Here is a 26440-nt window from a genome sequence, read left to right as displayed (position 1 = left end):
CTGCAAGGATTGAGTGAGAAAGAAAATTCATCATGGCAGGGAGGTCTCACCCACCCACTCCCAATGCCAGGAACAGATATGTGGGCTCCCATATAGATTGAGGAGGGTGTGAGGAGGGATTAGCTGCTTCATACATGGAATTTCGCTGTTTATCCTGTGGTTTCCTTTAGATCTACTGGTTCTTAGTGAGCCACTTTGTAACACAAGTCTCTAAAAGGTGTAGAGTAAAACCCTCATGCTCTCAGATGACCTACAAAAGGAGACAGGCCATGACAGGGAAGCCAAGGGAGCAGAGAATGGAAGATGAACCTGACACTGGGGGAGCCAGTGATGGACGACCCCACTCTGGCAACATTTCTCTTGCTTCCCTGCCGTCCAGCCTCTCACCTCTCCCCAGAGAAAAGGTTTCAGAGGAGCCCCACCCCCCCCTTTCTGAGAGGGTATGTTCCAGTCTCCCGGAGTGTGAGCTGCTTGTTGTAGATAAAGCCTGGCCATGCTTCCGCCACTAGGCACGGAGACTTACAGCAGCGTAAGGCAGAGCTGGAGGAGCTGGAGAAAGTACTGAGCACCGAGCGGGAGGCACTTCAGCGGGAGCAGAGGACCAACGCCATCGCCACGAGCGAGAACCAGAGGCTTCGAGGAGAGCTGGACAGGTGAGCACAGGGGCACGCACGCCCAGCCCTGGGAGGTGACATCAATAGCTCGTCCAGACCAGGCCTCTCTGAAAACCACTAGTGGAGGCTGGTGAACTCCTGGTCACATGTTCTTATGAACTGCAACGATGTTGGCTAGGGAAGGAGCGGAGGGCTGTGCTGGCGCGGGCTGGGTGGCGGTACTCAGCCAGTACAAGGAAGGGATAGGTCATGTATCTGAGTAGGCATAGTCCCCTTCGGATGTGAGCCCAACCCCCAGGGGCCACTGTGGTCTTCTTAGTCAACAGATGCAGCCACTCACTAGGGCTTCATTGTAACCAGAATCTCATTCCTATTTGTGGATCTTTTTATAGACATGCAGAGCTCGCAGAATACATACGTCATCAGGTTCATCCAGCTGCCTTGTTACATCCCTCCCCTTACGAACAAAAGTCTTTCCAGGATCTGGCCCGTGCAGGTCTTTAGTGTTTAGTGTAGAGTCCTTATCTTGCTGTGTAAAACAGCCTTGGGGCTCAGTGCTCTGGTGTAGTCAGTGTCTCTGAATACAAAATAGCAGAGAAAAAAACCTGTGTCAGATAAGCTTCCCTTGCCTGGAGGCTGGCTGGAGGCTGCTACATAAAACGCCTTTGAGCAGGCACTCACCCAAAACTGCATTGTAAACCACAGAGAGCCCGGTGTTCTCTCTGAGCAAAGTTCAGTGTCCACCAGTTCCCTGTTTGCAGCAATTTAATAGATGTGGACTGCTGGCTGCCGCCCCTTCTTCTAGAGATGAGGAAATCTGGTAGCTCAGAGATCAGGTAACACTCAAGGTGAAACCTTTGGTTAACAAGAGCCAGAACTGAGTCCAGACCTTGTCATGTTTCAAGTCCGATTGGGGGGACACTGCTTCCTTCCACATCCTGGTGTTCCTTTAGCCTGGGCTTAAACCCAGGCGCCTGTGGCAAAGGGGCCCCGGCAAGCATTTAGGGAAATGCTGCCCCCTCGGGTGCACAGGCTGTGATTCGGTCACAAACACTGTGACCTGTAATGGACAGAATTTGGCCACCTTAGGATCAGGTCATTCCTGTTGCTGCTCTGTGAGGCCAGGTACCTCATACGCAGCTGGGTTTTTTGGATGTTTGTTTTTAAGATTTACTTCTGTGATTTAATAATTGTGTGCATCTGTGCGTGGGTGTGTGCGCATGAGTGCAGCTACTGGTGGAGGCAGAGACGGCAGACCTTCCTCTAGCTGGAGTTTATAGTTAGTGTGAGCTTCCCTGCAGGGGTGTGGGAACCAGGCCCTCTGGGAGAGCTGCATGTGCTCTTAACTACTGAGCCGTCTCTCCAGCCTGAGATTCAAGGTTTTGAAAAGCGAGCTGAATTATGAGAGTTAGGACGGCAATAATTGTAGTGGGTTTACGTAGTCCCTTACCTACACATCCCATTTTATGATCTCAGGAGTTAGAGAGCCCCACCCAGTTGGGCACAGCATTTTTTAATTTTTTTTCAGTGACTAACTCCATATGTTTTCTTACAAAAGCGTAATTAATTATGAGTTCATCAGGCCTGATTATTTAGGTAGGTTTCCAATAGCAGGCTTAGTCTCTCTCTTGCTGAGTTGATCTTAAGTCCAATTAGAGAGTTGTTGGTTACCCCCGAGGTGCACGCACCACTATTACACTTGTTGTAAGATGATCAGGCTGTGCTGGTGGCTGATGTGGTTCATGGCCATCACGGCTGGCTGGAACTGTTGGGCACAGCATTTTAGAGAAAAAAATATTCTCTGTTTTTCTCTTATTAGCACAGCTTTTTGTTTGTTTTGTTTTGTTTTTCACTTATACCAGAATGCCTAAACTATAATGTAAAAGGCCATGTCTTTTATAATAGGCTGAGATATCTTCTTCATTTCAGTAGACATGAGCAAAACGGCCTGGGTTCGAGTGTAGCTGCCTAGGTTAGATCCTGGGACTGGATGATCCAGTGGTTGGTGACACAGAGCTGGGTCAGCGCTGGCTGTTACAGGAGGCAAAGCTTCTCAGATAATCCCTCTGTACAGAGTCTGAGGAGAGCAAGTGGATTCTTCCTCGTCTCTGGGAGACACAGTCCACGATGTCCTTTTGTGTCCAGTGTCTTAGCCTGGTTCTTGTCCTCCTCCCCCCACCTAGACCAGTATGGCATCAGGGATGTCGTCCTAGAGCCCCAGAGCACAGTTAGAAAAGCAGCGATTTTTTGCTCAGTATTCTTACATTATGCACAGGTTGACTTTGCGTGCCTGCACAGTCTGCCACTGTCAAAGCAGAGACAACCCACAGTGCGGGCCTTTCTGTCTTTTGGAGTGCGTTTTAGCCCCTCTGCCCCATGGCTTTCCAACCCTAGGATCAGCTTCCTGCACCAGCAGCTGAAAGGGGAGTATGAAGAGCTGCACGCCCACACCAAGGAGTTGAAAACCTCACTCAACAACTCTCAGCTGGAGCTGAACCGCTGGCAGGTGCGCTTCGACGAGCTTAAGGAGCAGCACCAGAGCATGGACATCTCTCTGACCAAGATGGACAACCACTGTGAGGTGAGACACTGAGGGACCAGCCTCCTCCCAGGTAGCTTCTCAGAGACTTGAGATGTCCTTGAAGCCAAGGTTAGATCAGAGTGCCACCTGTGGTAGGAACATCTCAGAAGCCACCTTGTCTGATATTTGCCCCATGAGGTTGGCAGTGTCTCCCATTGGTCCTTCGGGACATGGTAGCACCGTCTTTGGTCCCTCTTTCAGTAGACAGCGACACGAGCAAACTAGCCTGGGTTTGAGTGTAGCTGTCCAGCTTGGATCCTGGGGCTGGGGGATCCAGTGGTTGGTGACACAGAGCGGGGTCAGAAATGACCATCATGGGAAGCAAAACCCTCCTTTAGATAGAACTTCAGATAGCTCCCGTTGAACAGAGAGTTTGAGTTCTGAGAGACTCACTGCGAGATACACAGGCAAGTAGGATGGGAGCCCAGTCTCTGCCTTCAAAGCCTCTGGGCCTTCCCACCACACCACAGTACTGTCCTAAAACAAAATCTGTGAACTTGAGCGCACAGGCCAGGCCCTCCCTACCACCTGTGCCTACTCAGCCCACGGACCAAGAGCAGCTCTCGACATTTTTAACACTTGGAACTAAAAATTCAAATGAACGAGATTTTGTGGCTAGTGAAAATTACCTGAAGTTTTTGTCAGTGTGTGAATGAAGCTTTGTTGGGATGCAGCCACTCTTGGGTTCTCCAACACAGCTTTTATGCTACAAAGGCACAAGACATAGATGACTTGGAGACCCCGAGGTCTTTCTAGTCTCTGGCTTTGGGCATAAAAGACTTTCTTTCTTTCTTCTTCCTTTCTTTCTTTCACAGCAGAGCTTTTAGTTGAAATATGAAAGCTACCTGTGCAGTTAAGCACTTTGTAGTAGCTGCCTTCGACACAGTTCTTTTTTTCAATGAGATTAATAAATTTTTCTTTTTCAGTGCTGGGGATATCACTTCCACCACTGAGCCACCTCCCTAGCCCTAGTGAAGTTAATTGTAATAACCCTTCATTTAGCCAGTAGATCAAAAATACCATTTCACATACAATCTTCTGGTCCCCCTTTTCATACCAAGTTTTTAGCGTCTATTGTACGTCTTGTTTCGCACCGCAGCCCTGGTGTCTGATCTGTGCTCTCGACTCCGCCTGGGGCTGCCAGGTAGGGAACAGGGTTGGGTGGTGGGTCTTGTGGCGTCTGAGCCACTGTCGGTCTGTGTTCCAGCTGCTCTCCCGGCTCAAGGGGAACTTAGAGGAGGAGAATCATCACCTGCTGAGCCAGATCCAGCTGCTGAGTCAGCAGAACCAGATGCTCCTAGAACAGAACATGGAGAGCAAGGAGCAGTACCACGAGGAGCAGAAGCAGTACATGTGAGTGGGCTGTGGGCTGCGGCAGGCGGCGCGTCCACCAGGGGCGGATGCAATCCTCACTCAGACTCCTCCCCCAGTACACCTGTCACTCTCAGGACAGAACCGGCCCTAGCCTGTTTAGAGGGTTAGAGATGGAACCGTACTATTTTATGGAATGTTCTAGATTGCCAGAGGCGGTAGATGGTGGCTTTGTGCCTATGTGAAGTTTCCTACTCTCATGTGCGCTCCCCCACCCCACCCCTCCACCTCTCTAAGTGCACATGTATGGGAAGGAACATGTGGAAGCCAGAGGTCAGCTTGAGTGTCATTTGAGAAAACATCTCTCACTGGTCTATGACTTCCTGACTAGGCTAGGATGGCTGGCCAGTGAGCCTCCCCAGATCCGCCTGTCTCTTCCCCACTGAGGTTACAAAGGCCATCCTACTATGCCTGGCTTTTTATGTGGCTTCTAGAAATCAAACTCAGGTCCTCAGGCTTCCATGGCCATATTTTACCAACTGAGCTATCTTTTCCCCCCTCATCGGCCTTTCCTTTTTCTTTTTCTTTTTTTAAAAGATTTTATTTATTACTGTACATAGGTACAATGTAACTGACTTCAGAGCCACCATGTGGTTGCTGGGATTTGAACTCAGGACCTTCAGAAGAGCAGTCAGTGCTCTTACCTGCTGAGCCATCTCACCAGCCCTCATCCACTTTTTCTAAACTATTACCCACAGATGGAAGGAAGGCCCCTTTTACTTGAGTTCATTTGTAGAAATAGGCATCCAGCACCTATTTATAGAACTGGCAACAACCGTGTGGCTCAGGGAAAGAGCTCTGATAAAAAGCCGAGAGTCAGGTTTCCCTCAAGTGACTGTAGCAAGCACGCTTGTTCTATGCCCTGCTTAACCTCCTGCAACCTTGTGCAGGCCCTGGGAGCCTGGAACTGTGGGGTGACAGGTATGAGCAGAGCTTTGTCCCCTCCTACTAGGATTAGAGAGTATAAACAGGAGAGTGGAGGGAGTCAGTTTATGCTCCAGAGAGGAGAAGCAGCCATGTTGGGTAGGGAGGGTTGGGCGGTCTGGGTGAATGTGGGAGAAAGAGATACCCAGCTAAAGACACTGAATCCGCTGGGAAGTGTTTGAAGAGACATGTGTCTAGTCCCTTGCCAAAGGCAGTGAACGAGAGGAAGAAGTCTGGTGCTGGAAACCCAGAGTTGAATTATCCAAGGTGTGCCGTGCCTGTCCCTCCCCGTGACCAGCATCTCAGGCAAGCTCTGTGCTCCTTGCTTGAGTGTGTTTAAGACAAGAAGAGGCAGGCACAGTGGCACATGGCTTCAATCCTAGCACTCGGGAGGCAGAGGCAAGTGGGTCTCCTGTAAGTTTGAGGCCAGCTTGGTATACATATCAAATTCCAAGACAGCCAGAGCTACATAGAGAGACCCTCTGGCAGAGATTATGGAGGGGTATGGTCAGTGGACCCCTGGTGCTACCCCAACTCTCTGCGGTGGATCATTGCTGCTTCATCTTTGCCCTGCTGCATCTGCTCACTGCCTACGTGGGGATGTAATTTAGAATCTAAATGACAGTTGCTTGAAGGTGACCCTCTGTAACCCATGTGGTAGAATCTCTAGCCGAGGCTGGGCAGATGCTACCAAGGAGGCTTAGGAGTCTGGTCCTAGGGAGATTATTGGTGATGTTTTTTTGCATTAGAGAGTGTCTTTGTCAAGCCAATGGCTTGGCATACCTCTCAGCTTCTTCCAAGCAGTGTGTGCCGCATTGGTGCCTTTTCCCAGGGTGCAGCTGTCACAGTGGGCTCATGGGGAAGCCTTCAGCATGGACAGGACCCTCTCTGCTCCAACAGTGAAGTAGTCTGAGGAGCTACCGCCTAGGGCTTCACTGTACCATGAGGAAGCTGAAGGGTCTGAGCCAGCTGTCCATACAGGGAGCCCCCAGTGCCCAGCAAGCATAGCAGACACCCCAGAAAGCAGAGATGCTAGGGCTGTCAGTCGCTTGCTGTGATGTTAGAAGTGTGAGCCTGTTTCCACCATTTAGGAACAGAAATTTGCTCAGCCCCTGACTGTCTTGGTTTTCAAACTGTCACCATACCTAGCTGCTTTCTTCCTACATGACTGTTCTGCCAGGGCAGGCTGCCAAGGGCATGCTCAGGCTTGCCATGGGCCCTACTCTTTGGCCTTTAGCCTTCTCTGCTTGTCTCCTGGAAGCAGTTCGCAGCTGTTACCAGGCAGGTCCCAGGGTACCTTGGCTACACTAACGTTTGCAACCTCAGTGCCCAAGTGCTAAACATGCCTGGCTTCATAAGAGAGTGTCTGTGTCAGGCTGGAGATGCCTGTGTCCTACACTTACTAGGAAATCATGGGAATTTGCAAGCCCGAGTTCTCAGGTGGTCACAGATTTGCTCTCTTGACCCCTCGTGGCCAGATCCCCCGTGTTCCGGGAGCATTTGTAGCTGTGTTTTTTTATTCATTTGCTTTTGTTTTGCTTTGTTTTGAAATTTTGAGATCTCACTTTGTAGCTTTGGCTAGACAAGAACTCACTGTGTAGACCAGGCTGACCTGGAACTCAAAGAGATCCACCTGCCTCAGCCTCCTGAATCATGGGATTAAGGGAGTGTGCCACCGTATCCAGATTCATAGCTGGTACAGCTGATCATCAATTCCCAATTCAGTGACCAGTGTGGGGATGAGCACCCTCAGGCCTGAATCCAGACACTGACTTCTGATCTAGGTCGGGCTGGTAAGTGCGCTCGCTCATTTATTTAAAGTGCATTGACCACTTTTCTGTCACTTCTGTTCACAGAGACAAGTTAAACGCCTTACGGAGACACAAGGAGAAGCTGGAAGAAAAAATCATGGATCAGTACAAGTTCTATGACCCTGCTCCAAAGAAGTGAGTGGATCTAAGATCAGGGCCCATAGCCAGCTTAGCTGAGAGACAAGACAGCCCAAGAGCTGTAGGACAGGACCAGCCCTACGCGCCCCCATATGCTGTATGCCCCCCATGTGCCGCAGCCTTTTGCTACAGCTCCTCGTGCTACGGTGACCACAACCATAAGGTTATTTCATTGCTACTTTGTAAGCATAATTTTGCTATTATAAATCATAACATAAATATCTGAGATGAAGCATATGTAACCCCAGAGGGATCGCAACCTGCAGATTGAGAACTGCTGCCCATATAGCAAAAACGTTGGACCCTCAGCCCCACCCTGTGTACCTCAGCCAGTCCTGTGAAGGCTGTCAGATGCCAGCTAGCCCTCATGAGACATGGAGGTGACTGACCCATGAGATTTGATAAGAGGCAGAAGGCTGGGAGTCAGAGCCATTAAAGCTGAGTGGTCTGGCTGCCTCCGGGTGTAACATGCTGAGGACACCATAGCCATGGGCCTGTGAGGGAAAGCGATTGTGAGCAGAACAGCTGGCTGGGCCCCACAGTTATCAGTCATGGGGTGCACATTGGCCTTATCCCCGCTGTAGACATAGACCCTCTGGGGTAGCTTTACAAGTAGTGTCTCCCCCCCATGAGCAATGGCCCCAGGTTGGGGGGCTCATCTCTTGCAGTACTTGATCACTGCCCTGAGCCTTGAGAGCTGTCCTTATGGACTGTTCTGGTCAGGCTGTGGAGTTGAAGTCATACTAGTCCTTCAAGGAAGCTTCATTGAGACCCCCAGCCTCAGTCTTCTTCTGTGTGATGGGGAAACTGAGGCTGTCATGAGGAGTGGGAGTGACAGGTACCTAAGGATGCCTTTAGTTTCTATGGAGCTGCGTTTCATCAGTTCCCTTTAACCCAGACACCTCCTATGCCCCCGGGGCAGCTTGCTCAGTGCCAGGGGCACAGTCAGCACCAGACACCTCCTATGCCCCTGATGGGGCTTGCTCAATGCCAGGGGCACAGTCAGTGAGCACCAGCCTTGTCATTAGTTAACTTGAGCGGGTAATATGCCTAAAAATGACTTTCATGGGAAAAATAAATGAGTAACTAGTTAGTGCAGCCTCGTTTTTACACATCCAGATGTGTAAGGGTACTATGTAGGTGCTCTTCCAGGAGACCAGCATGGTCCTGAGACCACATCCTTCTGCTGCTGCATAGCTGCACCAAAGAGTCTGGCTCTTCAACTCCAGGTCTCAGGTGATAAGATCGTGATAGTGTTCATGAACATGGTCCTCTTTTATTGAGGGTACTGGGATGGAACCAGGGGCCTTGTGAGTTCTAGGCAAGAGCCCTGTCACCAAGCTATACCTCCAGCTCAGTGCCATGCTCTCTGAGCATGGGTTGTAACTTCTAAAAAAAATTTTTTTTTCTAATTAGGAAGAACCACTGGATTGGAGCCAAAGCCCTAGTCAAACTTATCAAGCCAAAGAAAGAAGGTTCCAGAGAACGGTTAAAATCCACCGCAGATAGCCCCCCCTGGCAGCTGGAGCCCTCAGACCCTGCCTCACCATCCGCCTCCCAGGCTCTCAGATCACAGACGGAGAACCCCGACAACCCCCCATCGGGTCCAAACTGTGCGGAAGAACGAGACACCCACAACGGGCCTGTGGGGAAAGGTAGGTGCAGCTGCCAGGCCGGCCAGGGCAAGGATAGAGGCTCTGAAAGTTCTATTCACTGATGGGATATGCCATGCCTCTGTGGGGATGTGGCGCTCTATGTGTCCATGTGAGCGTGCCCTCCTACTCGGGCATGTCCACAAGCCCATCTCAGCCATGGCCATGTTCCCTACAGTACTTGGTTACTCTAGAATGGAAAACACCATTCATTATGTGGGCTGCTTGGTTATTCGAATGTCCAAAGTTGAAGCTTGGTCAGGCAGCCTAGGGGTGCACAGGAACTGATGTGTTTGGGGCTCCCTCGGGTGTGGCAGAGGTTATGATTCGCTCTTTTTTTGTACAGTGATCCCTGGGGCATTAACCACATCTTTCACACACCCACCCACTTTCGGGAAGTCCTGAGTGGCTGTCTCTTTCCACCATTTCAAAGGCACCTTGGCTTGTCCTCCACACAGATCTGTGCTTGAGTCCTGTAGCCTCAGGACACTGGGGATAGATGTTTGGAGCTGGCAGGGGACTCTGAAGTTAGAGCAGGAACACTAGTCAAGCATGCTGTAGTTCATCAAGTGTCTCCAGGCCAGATTAGTGGCACTGCCGCTGGTAAATGGCAGATGGCAGCCTTTCACCTCCGAGGGTTTCATCACATTCCTGCGCTGTAAGAAATCTCATCTAAAAGATACATTGTTAGGGCTGGAGAGCTGGCTTGGCAGTTAGGAGCACCGGCTGCTCTTGTAGAAGATAGGGTTTTGATAACTGTAACTCCAGCGTCAGGAATCCCATGCCCCTTTTTGTCATCCTCAGGCACTGCGTGCACATGGTGGACTTAGACACATCCAGGCAAGCAGTCATGCACATAAAATAAAGACCTCAGACTAACAGACTCTCCTGCCCCTGCCTCCTGAGTGCTGGGATTAAAGGCGTGTGCGCCACCATGTCTGGCTCTTTTTTTTTTAAATAAGACATTGTTATGCACACGTGCGAAAAGAAGAGCTTGGTGAGGTAGCTCGGGTACAGCACAGACACTGCTTGTACCATCTCTGCCAGGTCTGTAACAACTGAACATTTCTAAAGCTGGGTTCAGATGTATGATCTGGTATGGTATCAGAAATGACTGTCATAGAACCTGAAATACAATTGACCTGAAACCCTAAAAAGCTTACTGGCTTACTGGGAGGTGGATTATTTATGCCCGATTTCACCCGAGTAGCTTAAGCACTTATCAAAGGCACCGGAACTTTCTGAATGGACGTCAGGGAGTCCAGTGCTCTTGGGGTGACGGGATGTTGAGTAACAGGTGCCCTCTGTGTGGGTGAGGTCACGTTCACCACTACAGGTGGTGACGTCGTCGTCAGCTCTGAGGCGGATGCACGCACCTGTCAGTTACATCTCTGTCGGTTGTGGGGACGGGAGAAGGTGAAAGGTGTGTCAGCGCTGAGGCAGCAGTGAAGTGTGACATTTGAGACAGGATCTCCAATGATGAGGTGCTGTAGGTCTGTCTTATCTGAACTCACTGCGTAACCCAGACAGACCATGAGCTAGTGACAATCCTCCTGCCTCAGTCCTGGGACTACAGGTGAGAGCAGCCACACCCAGACCTTAACTGCCTCTAACCATTACCTTAGCGTTTCTTACAACCAGAGAGGGTCTGTTACCTCTGGCTTCCATACTGACCATATTTTAACGTTTCCCACTTAAGACTGTGTTGTTCTTACAGTTAACTGAGTTTGCTATGTTCAGTTTAACTGAGTTAAGAAACCTTTCAAAAGCTCTGATACGGTGGCACATTCCTTTAGTCCCAGCACTCTGGCGGCAGAGACAAGCAGATCTGTGAATTGGAGGCCAGCCTAGTAGTCTACAGAGGGAGTTCTAGGACAGCCAGAGATACACAGAGAAACCCCACCTTGGGGGATGGGGGTGCAGTGACAGCAAGAAAGAAAACTTAGGACTGTCTACCTGGTGCAGACTGCCACTGGGGGCTGAGTGCCCTTTGAAATACTTTATATGCCTTCTGTCCCATCTAATCCATAACAACCCATGAAGTGGACAGCAATCACTGCTGTCCATTTTTAATTATTTATTTAGTTTTTAGAAGGTGGTCTTGTGAAGGTAACTCGGGTAGTGTTTCTTTGAACACCAAGAAAGTAAAACTGATGCAGTAATAGAGACCCAAGCCCAGGCGTCTCAGCCTCAGGCTCCTAAGAGGGCAGTCCCTTCAGTGAAAGCAGCTTGGGTCCCTGCACATTCCAAGTAGGCCATCTGTGGAGTTTTGTTTAATGCCTCCCTCAGCCGTGGTCAGTATCCAGAACCCTTATTCTGTAACGTGGGATGTGACCACTAGGTGGTGGTATAGCAAAAGACATAGAGAGTCTGGTCTCTTTAATCCTAAACCAGAAATCTGTTGGATCACTGGATAAATACTACTGAAAGGTATGTTCAGAAGCTTAGATGAGTCGTCTGCTTTGTGGGGTCTCAGCTTTAAAGGCCAAGGAAGGATGGGGGCGGGGAGGGGGATCTGAAGGGAAATAATTCTTCCAGGTCTTAGGAGGTTGCGGTATGGGAAAGACATTATAGTGTTTTTGAATACATCTAGCCAAGGAGGTGATTTTAGAATTACAGACTGTTGGTAGGTGTTTCGGGTAGGCTGTATCCTGACAGCGATCCAACCTGTCATTAGGTGTGTCCAGTGTCCTGGAGTGGGAACGGCAGCTGTATGTGAGCTGAGTGAGTAGTCAGGGAGCCTGTCATTAAAATGGCTGAGTAAGAGAAGCTGGCTGCAGCCTTAATGAGCATCCTTATTCAATAATTTAACACACTGAAATTGAAAAATCCGCCAAACCAGTGGCTCCTGGGGCATTGTGCAGCTCTCCTGTTGTACTTCGTGAGTAATGGTTGGCACCAGGGCGCCACTAAATTAAATTGAGTCAGAGCCTAAATGGTTCTGGCCTGGGTATCAGGCATAGGTTGGACAGGATTCCGCTTCCCTAAATACATTTTGCTGACTTAGACTCATTTGTAATTATTGTTCATTTCATTTGTGTTTTTTTCTTCCTCTTTTCTCTCTCTCTCTCTCTTTTTTTTTCCTTCCTATCACAATGATAATAATTTAGCATTCCAGCGCAAAAAGAGTCCTTTTTTGAGAAGCAAAAGCAAGGACAAAGACAAGTCTCCATTGGTCCATCCAGCTCTCTCTAAACGCCTGCGGTTCTGGTCTTCCTCTGACATCCCATCCTCCCCTAACGAGTCTGCTTCTTTCTCAGACATTGGGGATTTCTGATCCCTTCTTTTACCATGTGTCTACATCATGTGTCCCTCCTTCATTTCAAAATTCAACCAACCAACCAAAAGAAGTTAGTCCCTAAAGGCCACTCGGTCCCTAGTGGACCCCTGTCCCTCCCCCAGTTCCAAAGTAGCCACCGTGGATTCTGAGATGACCTGTCATGTTTCCTGGACTGTTGCTTCGGCACAGCACAGTATTAGGGGACCCCCAGGATGTACGTGCAGTAACTTGTCCTTGGGCCAGGAGATTCATGCTAAGTAAGTGAAGTGACCTTGTGCTCCGCCCGCTCCCGCCCGCATCTGCAAGCTTCTGTCGTGCCCTTGTGCAAAGAGGAAGTGGCCAGTTGTCGCTATGCTTCCTAAAATACCCACCGTCGGGTGAGCCACCTTTCTAAAGATTTACTTGTAAGCAGCTAAACCTTGTCCCCTCTCTCTGTCAGAGCAGAGTCACTGGCTTCTGCCCCCGAGCCCGCAGTTCTGTGTTCTGAAGGATTGACTGCTCTGTTGGAACATTTTGAGTAATTGAACCGATTTTGCCCAGCCAGACTGAAGTTTTATGACGGTGCTGCAATTCTCTGGCATCTTGGATGGTGAAATCAAAGCCACAGTGGACAGAAAGCATATCAGAACATGAGTCACACCCAGAGCAGGGGAAGATGGTGACCAGAGAGGTCACCCCACTGTCATGTCCCCATCTTGAGCCATTCTTACACCCCAGGTCTGATTTGGGCCATAGCCCCCTGTCTCCTACGTGCAGTTTTTACATATTCTCCCTTATTGTCAGTGCCAATGCACTCAGATGGAATACAAGTGTCACCTTAGAAATCAGGTGGCCATACTAAACCTGCACCTATGACAGTGTTAAGGCCAGTCATCACTGCCACTGACTTCAGCTTGTGACCCTGTCTTTAAGAACTCCAAGCCATCAAAGCTCCGCATCCCAGAGTCTGTCCTCCCTGCATGCTCTTAGAATCGTGCTTGTCTCTGTCTGGTGCTTCTGCTGTCTGCCCGCCTCACCTCCCCCTGGACCTTCATTTCCGCCTAACACAGGAAGGCCTGTGTCAGTCACTGTTCAGTCTGCCAGACTTGTTTCTTGCTTCTCATAAGGCTGTCCTCCAGAATCCTCATTCCCCCCTCCAGTTCACATCTAAGATCTGGGCTTTGAAAGCCAACAGAGATGAACCGTGAGGTTGAAGGGCTGAGGAGTCCGGTTTATGCAGGCCAACCTCCACCTGCCTCCTGGTCTTTGGGCGTGAGGCATAGGCAGTGTACAGAAGGCCTGGCCGGCTGTTAGAAGTGCTCCCGAGTTTTTGTTTTGTTTTTGCTTTTGTTTATTTTGGGGTTATTTTGTTCTGAGGTACTGGGGATCAAAACTGTGGGTCTTAACACATGACATGCAAGCACTCTCCCACCTCAGCTGCGTCCTCGGCCCTTCCTGCTCCGTCATATCTCGTATCTGGAGATCCCAGACTCAATCCTATTTGATTTTCTCTTTATTTGCGTAGGGGATACTTTTCAAAAATATTATTTAATTTCAACAGATATATATGTTTATAGCAGAAAATTAATGCTGCTTAAAAGCGTACGATGAGAGGTGAAGACCCCCACGAAGAGATTATAGTTACTTTTTTCCCCAAAAAGAAACTGTTGTAAGCTTGGCAGTGAACTTTTTTGACACCCTGAGAAGTCCATTTGTCAGGGTCCTCAGAACCTCAGTAGCGGGTATGGAGAAGACATCTGCAGATACTTATTCGAGTTGTTGAGACAGGGCTTGGAGCTTTGTACAGGCTGCAGAAAGTGTGCCCTACAGCTGACATTTGAACCATCCAACCTTTTTTTTTTTATCCTCTTGAGTTCTATTTCTTCCTGCCAGTTCTGATGCTAACCATGTGGTCCACACTGGAGCCTGAGCTAGCCCTGTGGTGCCCTCCTTCCAGCTGCAGCTGGAAACCCACCCAGCTTGTGTCTCTGTGGTCTGTGTGCCCTGCTGCACCTGCTTTGGGCCTCAGTGTGCTTGCCCAGTCTTGGCACCAGTTTACAACCTCATTTCTCAATGTCTTCTGCCCCAGGCCTGGGGGATCTAAAACCAAAACGAGGGTCCCCGCGTGGAGGCAGTGTTGACCGCACAGATACCTCCACTGACCCAGCTGTGAAGTCCTGGCCCTCGGAGCCTGGCTCCCGGACCTTTTCAACCTCAGCCACCACAGCAGCCCTTTGCAGCTCCACTCCTATCCCCAAGCACCTAGGCCGCACCAAAGGTGAGTACGGCCCCTCTAAAGGGTGAGCTACGGGCCTGGGGCCTGCCTAAAGACCAGACCTAATATGAACAGAGAGAGAACCTGATGAAGAAAGATTTCTGAGTCATACTTTGGTGCAAGCCTTGTCTCTGCAGCCAACCAAGTGATTTTGGCCAAATAATTCAGCCATCAGTAGGCCTAAGAACCAGGAGGAAAACCTCAGAATCCACCAGCAGCAGAGGCAGCAGCATTCAGGCATTGGCAGTACCAGGGCTGAGCTAAGAATACCAGGCAGTTCTCTGGAGTCAGGAGGTATTTTCTCTAAAAATGATGAATGAGAGAGTCTCTAACCCAGAAGTCTATTGACAGAAGCAAGGGCATACACCCTATACTGGGAAAACATCATCAGGGAAGGATGTGCTGTGTCCTAGCGCTTCGGGGGCTGTATGTGTTCACACCTCAGATGCAACATCTAGTTGTTTTTGAGTCTAATTATGTGAAGGAAGCCCAAGCCAGCTGACTTGGTCAGATGTTGCCATAGAAAGCCCATAGAAGCCCAAGGATTCTGTCAACAACCAAGAAGAACCTGCAACCCCAAGCAGAGAACAAACAAACAAACAAATTAAATAAATGAAATTTAAAACAATGCAAAAGTCACTGACCTAAAGTGGGGTGTCAGGAAGAATTGCTAAGAGAATGTTGAAATGCCTAGCAGTGATGCGAAAGGTTACCATGTTCCTGAAACAAGAGCGGGATGGCATGGAGGGAGCCTGAGCTAGTGAACACGGGGAGGAAGGAATGCTAAACTGCTGTAACTAACCGAAGAGAGTGAAAATACAAGAAGAAAAGAAAAAAAAAAAAAGACAAAAAACTCAAACCAGCTGAGTGTGACTGCCTCTGCGGGGCTAGAGCTACACACTCAGCCCTGGGACGCTCGGGCACACACAGCCTTGATGCCATAATTAGAGAGTTGAAGCGACACACAGGGTTCCTAAATTCTGGGACCCTCACGGTCTGGACACTCGCTGCCAGTGGGTAGGTAACTGATTTAAATATCTTTTCAGAGGGGACCCCACAATCAGTGCTCAGATAGAACCTGGCAAGCTTGGAGAGGCCCCATGATGGTTGGCAGGAAGGTTCCCTGACTAATGTCCTGTTGGGAGCTGAGGGCACAAGGCTTGCTCATCCTTCCACCGTGGGTGGTGGGTCCCAGTTTGCCTCCTCTTTCTTTTCTCCTGTCGTCCAATGGCATTGTGTCCCTAAAAATGGATTGTTTCTACACCCTCTGCTTTTGGCTTGCTGGCCTTTGGGGTTGGAAGGGTTCCTGGGGCACTAGGACATCTGCTCCCTTCCCTGGTCCTCAGGCCGAAACATACATGCATCTTCCACCCCTTCGTTCGCAGGCACAGAGTGTGAGTTAAAGTTAAATGGAATCGGTCCAGTGTGCTAGCCCGCCTCCTCTTTCCATCTAGATAGATGAGTTAGAGGCACTCTTCGTACCCTGTCCCTCCCCCTAAGAACTGGACCTTGCTGTGATTCTGGGCTGAACAAAGGCATGCGTTGGTCACACAGCCAGGGACCAGAGTTTTCCCTGTGGGTTTTAGGCATTCTAGAACCCCAGTGTATTAACTTCATTCTCATCTCAGGTTGTAATTCAGATGACAATCTCTTTGAGCCATCCTTGGAGCCCGACGGCCCCTACCACAGGCAGCAGGGTGAGTGGCCAGCGTGGCATTAGTTTTCTTGTCAATAGCACTTGGAGTTTAAGCTAAGCAGACTGGAAGTCAAGAAATCTAGCACACAGAGAGATGAAGATGGAATTGAGGGACTGGGGATAGGGGGGCGGAGCCTCTCTGAGCCTGCCTTCTCTGCAGCCCAGGTACTTCATCATGGTTCTCGTAGGCAGCCTTGACAGGTAGGGGAAGCCCCAGGTTATAGAAAGGTTAACGTGTCTACAACACCCTCCAGGTGTGTGTGCCAGGGAGTCCTGATGGCCAACATAGGGGACATGTTTTAGGAAGGTCTACGCTTTGTTCTTGCTTAGGCCCCACATGTCTGTGGTAACACTAAGTTGTGTGATATCTCAAACAGTTCTAAAACCGCTTCCCCCCTGTTTGTGGATATTTTAAGTTTCTGCAGGAGAGAAAACAGGTAATATTCTCCCAGGCTTCTCAGAACTACAAGTTGCTTTGGGTTCCCATGTGTCCTTTCTCGTCTCTCCTTTCTCCCTCCCCTGTGCACTTCTTCCTTGAGTCCAGCCTTCACACATGCAAGACAAGCACTGTGGCCAGTAAGCTATGAGCCCTCTTCTCAGTTTTAAAATTTATTTCTATTTTATGTGTATGCCTGTTTTTCCTGTATATCTTTCGGTACACCATTCACATGCCTAGTGCTCAGAGAGGCCAGAGAGAGGTATTGGATTCCCTGAAGCTAGAGTCATAGATGGTTATGAGCCACCATATGGATGCTGGATATGGAACCTTTGTCCTCTGGAAAAAGCCTCTTAACTGGTGGGCTATCTCTCCAGTCTCCAGGTCTGTTTTTAAAAAGTAATTCTAGGGAGCTAGAAAAGTGGCATAGTATGTAAGGACGCTTGCCAAGTGCAGGCCTGGCAGCCTGGGTTTGATCCCCTAACTCATGTGGTTGAAGGAGAGAGAACCAACTACTGCATTTGCCCCCTGACCTCCATATGCATGCTGGCACATGTGAATACACGCACGTACACACACACACACACACACACACACACACACACACACAAACACACAGCAAATAAGTGTTTAAAAAGAATAAAATTTTTTTTTAAAGATTTATTTATTGATTATATGTAAGTTCACTGTAGCTGTCTTCGGACACTCCAGAAGAGGGCGTCAGATCTCGTTACGGATGGTTGTGAGCCACCATGTGGTTGCTGGGATTTGAACTCTGGACCTTCGGAAGAGCAGTCGGGTGCTCTTACCCACTGAGCCATCTCGCCAGCCCAAGAATAAATGTTTTAAGAAATAGAAATGAATGGGACAGTGGATGGCTCAGTGGGTAAAAGCACTTTAGTTCAATACCAAGCTTGGTGGGCTGATTTCTGTCCCAGAACCCACATGGTAGAAGGGGAGAACCAACTTCAAGTTGCCCGTTGCCCCCTGATCTTTGTACATATGAGTGCAGCACACACACGCAAACACACACACACACACCCCAAACAAGTGTTTAAAAAAAAACAAAAACAAAAACCTAGAAGGCTAGGAAGAAATTCCTTAAAAGGGAAACCTTGGCATGTTTACCTGGGCTCAGTTTATGTCTGATGTGTTGAGTAGTTGAGGGCGCCTGCATCATGCCCTACCCACTGTTTAGAGGGTATGATGGTGTTGACACTAGTTATTTCTGATTCCATGAGTAAAGATAGGCTCTTTGAAGAGGCCTCTTGGCCCAAGAAACCTTCTGTCTACACCCGAAGCGTAGGGCCCTGTAGCGGGAAGGGCCCTTCCACGGGCACCAGCTCAGGGAATCACCAGTTTTAATAGCCAGTAGCCAAGTGTATGAACCACAGCGTTCTTCAGACGCCTCCCAACACCTCCAACTCCTCTGGTTGGCATATGGAACAAAAAGAGTTGTTTAATCAACAGAAGTGAGCAGGCATGGTGAGTTGGGCCTATGATCCCAACTCTCAGGATGCTCTGCGAGGGAATTGTGAGTTCAAGGTCACCTTAAGCTACCTAGTAAAGCACTCACTCAAAAATCTAAAATAAATGCTAAACACAGGTTCTTGGGCGGTTAAACGTGTTGCAGCTTCCCTGTGGCGCCCATTACAGGCCATCCTGCATTTGTTTCTGACTGTCCCTCTACCGAGAATCTTAGTCAAGTGCCTTTCCCAAGCACCAAGTCTTTCTAAGGTCGTCCCTAAAGACTGTTTGCTAACGAGTGACTTCCAGGCGCCTGCTCTGAATAGAGCTTACCACGACTGGGACTTAGGTCCATGTAGACGCCTGAGTTGACACTCCTTGGGGACAGTAAGTCGGGCCCTCTGGCATGTCTGAAGGGTTTCCTAGCACTGTTCCACACCTGCAGTTAGCTACAGAGATGTTGGGACACTGCCCCTGTTTTTCAAGGTTCAGAGTCCAGCAGCAGAGGCGTTTTTCTCAACCCGACACTGGTATAGGCTGTTACTGTGGGCAGTCCAGGAGAGGTCAGCAGACCCTAGAAGGGATGGTCTACCCATGCCAAGTAATAATCCTATCCTTCTGGGTCTGAAGCAGGGGGATGACATGCAGACTGAACACCCACAGTCACAAGGGCTGAGTCCCTCTACCCTTGTCATAGGAACTTTGAGGTTTCAGATTAGAGTGGATAGGTGTTTGAGGCAAGTGACTGAAAGGAACCAAAGAAAAGACAACATGTACTGTGGTCACTTAGCTCCTGACATTCTGGCATCCCTGCCTGTGGGTACCTGCAGGAGGATGCTCAGGTACACACTGCTGCATTCACCTACTCGTGCGCACCTGCTGCCTTGAACAGCACCTGTTTGCATGCGTTCCAGAAAATCTGGGGCAGTGAGACAGGTGGTCTCTAAGCTCCAGGCCTAGGTTGCCCAGAGGAGCCCTTATGTACTTTTGTACTAGAGCTCCATGGTGCGATCATCTTGGCTCTCATTTTAAACTAGAGGCCTTAGACCTGGTGACAGAGACCCATCACTGCCAGGATGGCGAGTCTGCTGTGTGTAGCGCTCAGCTGCTGAAGCCCATTGCGGCAGAAGAATATGTACAGCACCCTGTGGGCCTTCCTAGCTGGGGACGCCGTCCTGAGCCAGCGTAGAATCAATGATTGTATTTTCTTCCTCGGGTTGGGTGTTAATCCGGGATCTAACTGGTCATTGGCCCTCTGTATTAAATGTAGCTGTTTCCCCCTCAGCATCGCGGCCAAACAGCTTGGAGAGCAGTAGGAACGCATCCAGCAACAGCTCGCCTTTGAGCCTCAAGGGTAAGAAGGCTCCTCCCATTCTTACAGCTCAGAGGCTTGGTAACAGGGCATGAGAAACTCTCTGCAGCCATGGGCCACACACCAAGGAGTTTTGAACAAGTTAGGGCTCAGATCCCTCTTTTTCCCTGCCTGCCCCGAGGATGTGGTAAGTCACAGATCCTCTGGTCCGAGCTATGTAGAATAGGGACAGGGACTGATGTTGCTTCCCACTTGAAATCACGAACAAACCTGTTTCTTTTTTTTTTTTTTTTTTTTATTTTTTATTTTTTTTTTTTTAGATTTATTTATTTATTATATGTAAGTACACTGTAGCTGTCTTCAGACACTCCAGAAGAGGGCATCAGATCTTGTTACGGATGGTTGTGAGCCACCATGTGGTTGCTGGGATTTGAACTCCGGACCTTTGGAAGAGCAGTCGGTTACTCTTACCCACTGAGCCATCTCACCAGCCCCTGTTTCTTTTTTGAAGAGGAGTTTTGTATCCCAGGCTAATCCTCAGCTGACTTTATAGCCGAGACCAGATTGTCACCATGCCAGTCTGAGTGCTGCTGGGACTCTGACCCAGGACTCCGTGCATGTTAACCAAGCACTCTGCCAACTGAAGTATGTCCCCAGACCCGATTTGATTAACAGACATTTTAAATTTTATGGGTTTTATTTCATGGTCTGTTTACACGTTTAGTCCCCCTTGCCAGCTCTCCCTGCATTTGAAGAGTACACATGCTGTCAAGTGACCGTATTGCTTGAGACTAAATTAATCAAGATGTTTGTTCTAGCCTTCTATATGATCGCCCCCTGCATGTAGTGGGTGCTAAGTGAACTTATATCATGTGACTGAGTGAGAGCTAGTGAGCGTGCCAGGGTTGGTGATTTAATTATCACTGCCTGTTTCAGCGGCACCTGTACAATGCAGAAGAGCTAGGCATGGCTCCTGTGCAAGGATGGCATGCACGTTGATGGAGCCATAAGGTGCTCCATGTCGCTGCTGTCCCGCTGTAAACCTTGTACCTCAGTACACACATACTTTTGTGACACAAAACTGTTGTTAGTCCCAGGTGGTGCACTTTTTTTGTTTTGTTTTTGTTTAAGAGTAGATAAATAAGACTAGGGATGTAGCTCAGTTGTCGGCTCGGCATGAATTCAGCCCGCAGTACTGCACACACTAGGTGCAGGCCTGGAATCCTAGCACCAAGGAGGTCAAGGCAGGAGGCTCAGGAGGTCAAGGCAGGAGGCTCAGGAGGTCAAGGCAGGAGGCTCAGGAGGTCAAGGCAGGAGGCTCAGGAGGTCAAGGCAGGAGGCTCAGGAGGTCAAGGCAGGAGGATCAGGAGGTCAAGGCAGGAGGATCAGGAGGTCGAGGTTGCCAGCAAGGTTTAAGCCGTCCTTGGCAACATGAGACCTAGATGTTTTTGTTTTTATCCCAGCACTTGGGAGACAGAGGCAGGAGGATTTCCGAGTTCAAGGCCAGCCTGGTCTACAGAGTGAGTTCCAGGACAGACAGGGCTATATGGAAAAACCCTGTCTCAAAAACAAAACAAAAACAAAAATACTAAAAGCATGGAGAAATACTGCCTGCTACCTAGGAGTTGGGTAAAAACTTTTAAAATATATTCCTAGCGAAAGCTTTCTACTTTTACTTTTTAAAAGAGCCAAAGTAAAATGTGAACGGCTGCAGAAGGGATCCCAGCTGGGTGGGGGTGATGGCCAGGCGTGGCTGTCTCAGGTGGGATGGTTCCAGGTTAGCCGCAGGGAGCGGGAGAGAGCTGAGACTGATGTGTGTCCTGTGTTGCCCCCTAGGCTCCTCTGACCATCTGCACAGCCGGTGTGAGAGCTTCAGCAGCGCAGACCTGATCCCCAGCAGAGACCCTGCCACGCTGTCTCGGGATGGCAACACCTCGGGACGTGGTACTCTCGGCCGCCATGAGTACACTCCACCCTGGAATGGGCCTGTCTCCCAGGAGACTATCCAGAAGAAGGGTGCAGCTTCAACCCACACGGGGGTGCGACCCCACTCAGCCTCTCCCAGCAGTGAGATGGTCACCTTGGAGGAATTTTTAGAGGAGAGTAACCGAGGCTCTCCTACCCATGTGAGTGTTAAAGCCCAGCAGGACCGAGTGGTGCAGGGAGAGACACCAGGTCTGGCTTGTCTGCAGCAGGTCATTGAGTGCCACTAGCCAAAGGGTCACTGTGAGCTGGCCCTCAGGCCCCAAGCGGCAGGGGCTGCTTTCCCCTTAGTAGCCAAGCCACTGTAGCCTATAGCCATCACTCCCTGGCAGAGTTGGACCTTACACTGGGTTTGTGGCAGAGCTCTAAGTACTGTTTAGTCTGTTTCATCTCCAGCAGCCACTGGCAAACGTGGCAGAATCTTCAAAGGACCACAGAGTAAATATTTTAGATCCCAGGGCCTTGTGCTCGTTTCTGTTACAACTGTCTTGCTCGAGATGCTGTAGAGAATGCAGGTGTCGGCCATGTCCGGCACAACTGTGCTTTCATGCAGTGACATTTTAATTCGGCATGACTTTCACATGAAGTAGCAGAGAGGGGTGCATGCGTGTGTGTGTGTGTGTTGCTGGGGATTGAACCCAGGGCTTTATATGGTAGTGATCACGTTAACAATCCTAGCACTGAGAAAGAGGAGACATGCAGATCCCCGAGGCTCACTGGCCAGCTTGCCTTATGCTAATTGGTGAGCCCTAGGCCAGAAAAAGACACCATATTAAAAACAAGGACATCTCTGATCTCTAAACCATAGTGGAACCCTCCCCAGTAGGGAAAGGACATAAGTTAGTTCCTGGGGTAGCCAGGAAGGTTGATCTTCAGAAGATGGGTATCCAAGACTTAGAAATACACTTCTACAAAGGCAGACGCCACATGTGTACTCACATGTAGAAGCTAAGAGAAGCTGATAGGGAAATAAGTTCCGGCGGCAGAAAAACTAGTGGAGAAGCATTTGGAGACTCCAGACAGGAAAACCTTATGCTTACTTTAGGATGTTTCGGCCTGTGTAGAAGGCTAAGACCCCTGATTTAAATGGTAGAGTTTTAAGTTGGCTCAACAGAAGGCAGGAGGGGCCAAGGGAGAAGGAGGCTCACCAGGTAAAAATGCTGGCCATGCAAGTCTGACGAGCTGAGTTCAATTCCCGGAACCCACACAGAAAGCTGCATGTGTGGTGGAATATATTCATAATCCCAGAACTCCTCTGCTGAGGTGGAGGCCAGATAGATTTGCACAGAAGGTTACGGGCAGCTAGCCTGGGGCAAGCAGTGCCTCGGCAGAAGTGAGAGACCCTGCCACACAGATGAGAACCAACGCCCAAGTACCTGCTCACAGCGTGAGTGAATGAATGAAAGCAGAACCAGCATGCAGAGGGTGGTGGCTGCTGTGGAGAAGCGCCTGACTCAGAGAGCCCTGGCCTTATCCCAGACCTGCTGTCTTAGTCAGGGTGTCTATTCCTGCACAAACATCATGACCAAGAAGCAAGTTGGGGAGGAAAGGGTTTATTCAGCTTACATTTCCACACTGCTGTTCATCACCAAAGGAAGTCAGGACTGGAACTCAAGCAGGTCAGGAAGCAGGAGCTGATGCAGAGGCCATGGAGGGATGTTCCTTACTGGCTTGCTTCCCCTGGCTTGCTCAGCTTGCTTTCTTACAGAACCCAGGACTAATAGCCCAGGGATGGCACCACCCACAGTGGACCCTTGATCACTAATTGAAAAAAATGCCTTACAGCTGGATATCATGGGGGTATTTCTTCAAGGAAGGCTCCTTTCTCTGTAATAACTCCAGCTTGTATCAAGTTGATCACACAAAACCAGACAGTACACCTCTGCTTGACCTCATTTCTTTATCTGTCATAAGTATTTCTTCCACAGCTTGAACCACGCCCTACCAGACTGCTTTTGGAATTGGGTGATGTTTTTGGTTGGTGGTTGGTTGGTTTTTCAGATTCACCCTAGAGCAGGCCCTGGTGGACATTAATAGACACAGCTCTTCCTAGTAATGTCCATAGCATAACATGTCAGAAAGCACCACAACTTTCTGGGTTTGTTAGCAGCTACAGATGACTCCTGAGCCACTGGTCCGTCCTCTGCAGGTCACAGGAGGCCAGGATCTAACTCTTTTAACAGGGACCCCAGGCTTTAAGATGCTAGCCAATGGCTGTGGACCCTATCTGCATACAGACCTTTGCCTCTGATAGTTCTGTTTGTTTCCAGAATAGTGGCAAAGGACACCTTCTGGATGGGAGAAGCAGAGGCCTAGGGAAGTGGTTCATTGAGCCTTGGGATGAGCTGTCTCCACATCTGGGTCGTCCATCTCTCTGGCTTCCACGTTCTCCCATCGTGCCTCTCTTTCCTTTCTCAGGAGGAGTGTGTGGGTGGCGGTTACAGCTCTAGTGTATGTGTCTTGTTTCTTTCCTGTCCTTGTCCACTTTTCCATCTCGGTTCTCTCCTCTTCCCAGGATACTCCCAGTTGCCGTGATGACCTGCTTAGTGACTACTTCCGAAAGGCCCATGATCCCCCAGCCCTGGGAGGCCAGCCAGGACCACCAGCTAGGAAAGATGGAGCCAAGATGCCCACCAGCTTCGTGGCTCCCACCATCAAGATGTCAGTCAACACCTCTGAGGGGCAGCAGCTGAAGCCAGGGCATTATGTAAAGCCCAACCTGAGACCATCTGAGGCCGAGGCCCTGGCTGGGATGCCTTCAAGACAGGTCCAGCCTCCCCAGAGCCTGTCTCTGGGTAGACCCAGGCAAGCCACGATGACCCAGAATTGTCACATGCCTGTCAGTCGAAGTGCGTCTCTGAGCAGAGCCTTCAGCCTGGCTTCAGCTGACCTCCTCCGGGCCAGTGGGCCAGAAGCCTGCCGGCCGGAGTCTCCTCAAAAGCCAGGGTGTCATGAGGTTGCAGGAGCCAGAGAGACAAGCACCCACAGTCTGCAAGGCTCCCACATCCTAGCCCGGGAGAGAACGCCAATCGCAGGAAAAGCTGACAGTTCCTCTCCAGGCCAGGGTACCCGAGGCCGGCCACTGGACACAAGACGCTTCTCTCTGGCCCCCCCAAAGGAAGAGAGGCTGGCCCCCCTACAGCAGTCTGCCACAGCCCCAGCCCTTGCTACTGGATGTAGCAGTGGTAGCAACCCCCAGATCCAGCACCTTTCTCCTACAGTGGCTCCTGCGGTCAGGACAAAATCCAAAGTGCCACAACACTCAGGGGAGGTAGCCACCGTAGCTCCTGTGCGTCCAGGGCTCGGCACCTCAGAGGGAGATGGGGGCCCAGGGCATGGTTACAGCGAAGGGCTTCTGACCAAAAGCCCTGGCAGGTCTTCTGACTTGGCTCCCCATGTCAAAAGGGGCCCCGATGACTTCAGTCAAGGGAGCAGTTCAAAGAGCACACCGGCATCCCCAGAGCCAGGTGGGGACCCGCAGACAGTGTGGTATGAGTACGGCTGCGTGTGACTCGCATCGTGGATCTGTAGCTTGCAAATGCTAAAGTACTGGTGCGCCTTTCCCCCTGTTTGCCTGTGGTGGTGGGGGTGGGGGGGAAGGGTGAAGAATGAGGAGTGGAGTTCCCACCGTCATCCTATTGGCTGAAGGGAAACACTGTGCCAAGCCCTAAGAGGATTACCCTCCAGGGTCTGTAACTTATTTTCTGTAGCTGCGGCTTCCAGCGGCTGGCATCTTATGGACAAGGCCCTTTAGCATGGGAGCCAGTTAGGAGTCAGTGGCAAAGCGACTTTACCCAGAAACAGACACTACTTGAGTAGGAATTCTCGTCTGCAACCCGTCGACCTCCACTAAAGAGCGTGTGCACGTGTGAGTACATGCACGGGCGCCAGGTTCACAAAGCTACGTCCTGATGGGTCTCGAAACTCCACTCCCTCCTAAAAGCCATTGGTCCTAGGAAAGGCTTCGACTGGGCAAACCGCAAAGATTTGCAGAGTTTTGGGGAAAGCCCAGAGCAGGGCTGGCTGCTAAACCCAGGACCCTTGCCATCCTATTTCTGAGGTCCAAGCACTTCCCTTTAAAACAGGACCAAGCTTCAGGATCAGCCACAGGTCTTGGCTCTTTGTAGCTGGCTGTTGGGCCCTGCCTAGTGGGCTTTAAGACTACCTAGGAACCAGCCTTTTGGGACTTCCCAGGCTTGCTTTACTACAAACACTGGATCTGCCAGGCCTAGGGTGTGAGGCAAAGAGATGCCCTAGGAGTATCCCAGTCTGGCAGGCACAGTTACTACACAGAAGGAAGGCCAAAGCCACACTTGCTCTGTAATGTGGCTGTTGCACCCAGCCCTCCTTGGCTCAAACAGAATTTTTTTTATTTCTGAATAACTTTTTGGGGGTAGAAACCAAATTTCTCTATACACATACATACATACATATGAATATATGTGTGTGTGTGTGTATACATATACATATTACATATGTATACACACACACACACTTACTTTTGAGGGCCTATTTATGTTCTGAAAGTCATTCTTTCAGGAGTCTGACCTGCTGTTAGGTTGTTTGTCTGATCTACTTCCTGACATGTTTTGTTTCCTATTGTAATGGTGCTTTTCCTGGGATGGACTAAACGATTTATTTTCTGTTTTGATGTAATGTGCTGAAGAAGAAACGGGGGAGACCTTGAATGTTAACAGGATCCATGGTGAGGGTATTTGGGTTGTGTGTTAAATAGCCATTCGTTCTGGAAGACCAGGACAGGGCCGAAATAAAGTGGAAAGGAACGTGACTGAGCCCTGGTTTTCTTCAGTAAATGCTGGCTGCATGCAGGGGGCCCCTCAAGCTGTGGAAGCCCATAGTTGTCTGAGTCATTTGCTCTATAAAACTGCAAAGTCAGCAAGACAGATGTAAAGAACAGAGC

At 49.8% G+C, this 26440-nt stretch overlaps 1 protein-coding gene across 1 annotated transcript in view; it reads left to right on the top strand.

The window, feature by feature from the left end:
• Window positions 1-26308, top strand: part of Ccdc88c (coiled-coil and HOOK domain protein 88C) — a 121616-nt gene extending 95308 nt beyond the window's left edge. The window contains exons 21-30 of the mRNA XM_021178770.3: window positions 510-653; window positions 3009-3195; window positions 4403-4548; window positions 7347-7436; window positions 8856-9094; window positions 14440-14628; window positions 16254-16322; window positions 19510-19578; window positions 21373-21662; window positions 24035-26308. Of these exons, the coding sequence (XP_021034429.1) occupies window positions 510-653; window positions 3009-3195; window positions 4403-4548; window positions 7347-7436; window positions 8856-9094; window positions 14440-14628; window positions 16254-16322; window positions 19510-19578; window positions 21373-21662; window positions 24035-25030 (2419 nt within the window). The 3' untranslated portion in view covers window positions 25031-26308. The remainder of the gene's footprint in view (window positions 1-509; window positions 654-3008; window positions 3196-4402; window positions 4549-7346; window positions 7437-8855; window positions 9095-14439; window positions 14629-16253; window positions 16323-19509; window positions 19579-21372; window positions 21663-24034) is intronic.
• Window positions 26309-26440: the final 132 nt, after the last annotated feature.

This window comes from Mus caroli, unplaced genomic scaffold, assembly GCF_978045245.1.
Source record: "Mus caroli unplaced genomic scaffold, Mus_caroli_1 scaffold_14, whole genome shotgun sequence".
NCBI lineage: Eukaryota > Metazoa > Chordata > Mammalia > Rodentia > Muridae > Mus > Mus caroli.
Note: the sequence above shows the minus strand (reverse complement) of the source record. Positions and strands in the feature narration are given on the sequence as shown.